This window comes from Carcharodon carcharias, chromosome 15 (genome assembly GCF_017639515.1).
Source record: "Carcharodon carcharias isolate sCarCar2 chromosome 15, sCarCar2.pri, whole genome shotgun sequence".
Lineage (NCBI taxonomy): Eukaryota > Metazoa > Chordata > Chondrichthyes > Lamniformes > Lamnidae > Carcharodon > Carcharodon carcharias.
Window position 1 is genome coordinate 81,979,710 of NC_054481.1, and position 1,551 is coordinate 81,981,260.

At 36.4% G+C, this 1,551-nt stretch overlaps 1 protein-coding gene across 1 annotated transcript in view; it reads right to left on the minus strand.

Annotated features, from left to right (window-relative positions):
• Positions 1-1,427: 1,427 nt before the first annotated feature.
• The window catches only part of LOC121288418 (ephrin type-B receptor 2-like), an 848,586-nt gene continuing 848,462 nt past the window's right edge, over positions 1,428-1,551 (minus strand). The window contains exon 11 of the mRNA XM_041206952.1: positions 1,428-1,445. Within this exon, the coding sequence (XP_041062886.1) occupies positions 1,428-1,445 (18 nt within the window). The remainder of the gene's footprint in view (positions 1,446-1,551) is intronic.

Consider the following 1,551-nt stretch of genomic DNA (forward strand, 5'->3'; position numbering starts at 1 on the left):
TATCTGCAGATTGAGAAATAGCTGCAATTCGAGCATTTACTAGAAATGTACTATTTGCTAGATACAGAGAACCAGGTTTGCTAATTTGAAGGATATGGAGTTATTGAAGGTTTAGTCAACGCAGAGAAGCTGGACATTTGCAGAATTTGATTCATTGTAAGAAACTGAGTACTTGCCGGATATAGAGAAAAAGATTAGCTGAAAATACAGAAACTGAGAAATTGATGGCCGAGGTGAACAACGAGAACTCGGATATATTTACATTGTTAGGAATAAAGATATTAACAAAGCTTGACGGTAGAATTAATTGGTGATGCAGAAGTTGATGAACAGCGAAATTTGTAAAGTCACTGAACGAGCAGATGATATTAGCAGCATTCTTGAAAATGCGAGATTTTGCAAACATGGGGTATGAGAAACATCTGCAGATAGAGAAAATGCATGAAGTTGATCAATTGATTGAAAGTGAAATTTCAGAGAGCTCGCTTTTCAGATTTTGAAAGCTTTGGAGAAACTGAAGTTGCCTTGAATGCAGAGAAGCTGCAAATGTGATGAAAATGACAAAATGATGAAAATTGAAAATTTGACAGATGCAGTGGACTACATTTGCTTATAAAGAGAGAATTTGAGGAATGAAAGGTTGAGTTGAATGGCAAGTCGTTGCAATTGTGACTAAAGTTACAAATATAGTGATTTAAGCAGATGGACATTTGAAAGTAGTACCAATAGAGAAACTGATGGAAATTGAATAATTTGTACATTCGTAGAAGGAGCAGAAGCTACAAGCAAAGAATTACATTCAAATGGGAGATTATCCAAAAATGCAAATGAGTAACTTTAGCAGATAGAGTAAGTGCTAGGATTTGAGCAATTGCTGGAAATTGATATTTTGCCAGGAACAAGGGAGCCACGTTTGTTTCATCGAATGGATACAGAGAAACCAAACGTTTGGTGAATGCAGAGGAGCTGTAAATGTTCAGATGTTGAGTAATTGCAAGAAACTGAGTGTCTGCTGCATACAGTGAATCAGATTGGTTGAAAAAGAGAGAAATGGAGAAATTGAAGTCTGTGTTGTAGAAGAAACATTAAGAGATGTGTAGATTGTTAGACTTGGAGATAATAATGCAGGGCGACATTAGAAATTATTGGAAATGGAGAAATTGATTGAAATTGAGACACCTGCATCGTCGGTGAAAGAGAAGTTCATTGATTCAACGAATTTCATTGCAATGGAAGCGTCGAACACATTGCTGGAAGATAGGTGCAGAGAAGCAAAATTACAATCAAATGCTGAACTTGAGGAGTTTTATGTTCAGGTGGATGAGGAATTGCTGGAAATGAGGAGATTGTTAGAAATATTGATGCAGGTAGGGCAGTAGAAATTAATAGAGATAACGAGGTTGGTGGGAATGGAGAAACGTGGACATTCAGAGAAGGAGCAGAATCTACAAACAGAGAATTACATGAAACTGGGGTATTAAACAAACATGATATCTGAAATATCTGCAGATTGAGAAATAGCTGCAATTCGAGCATTTACTAGAAATGTAC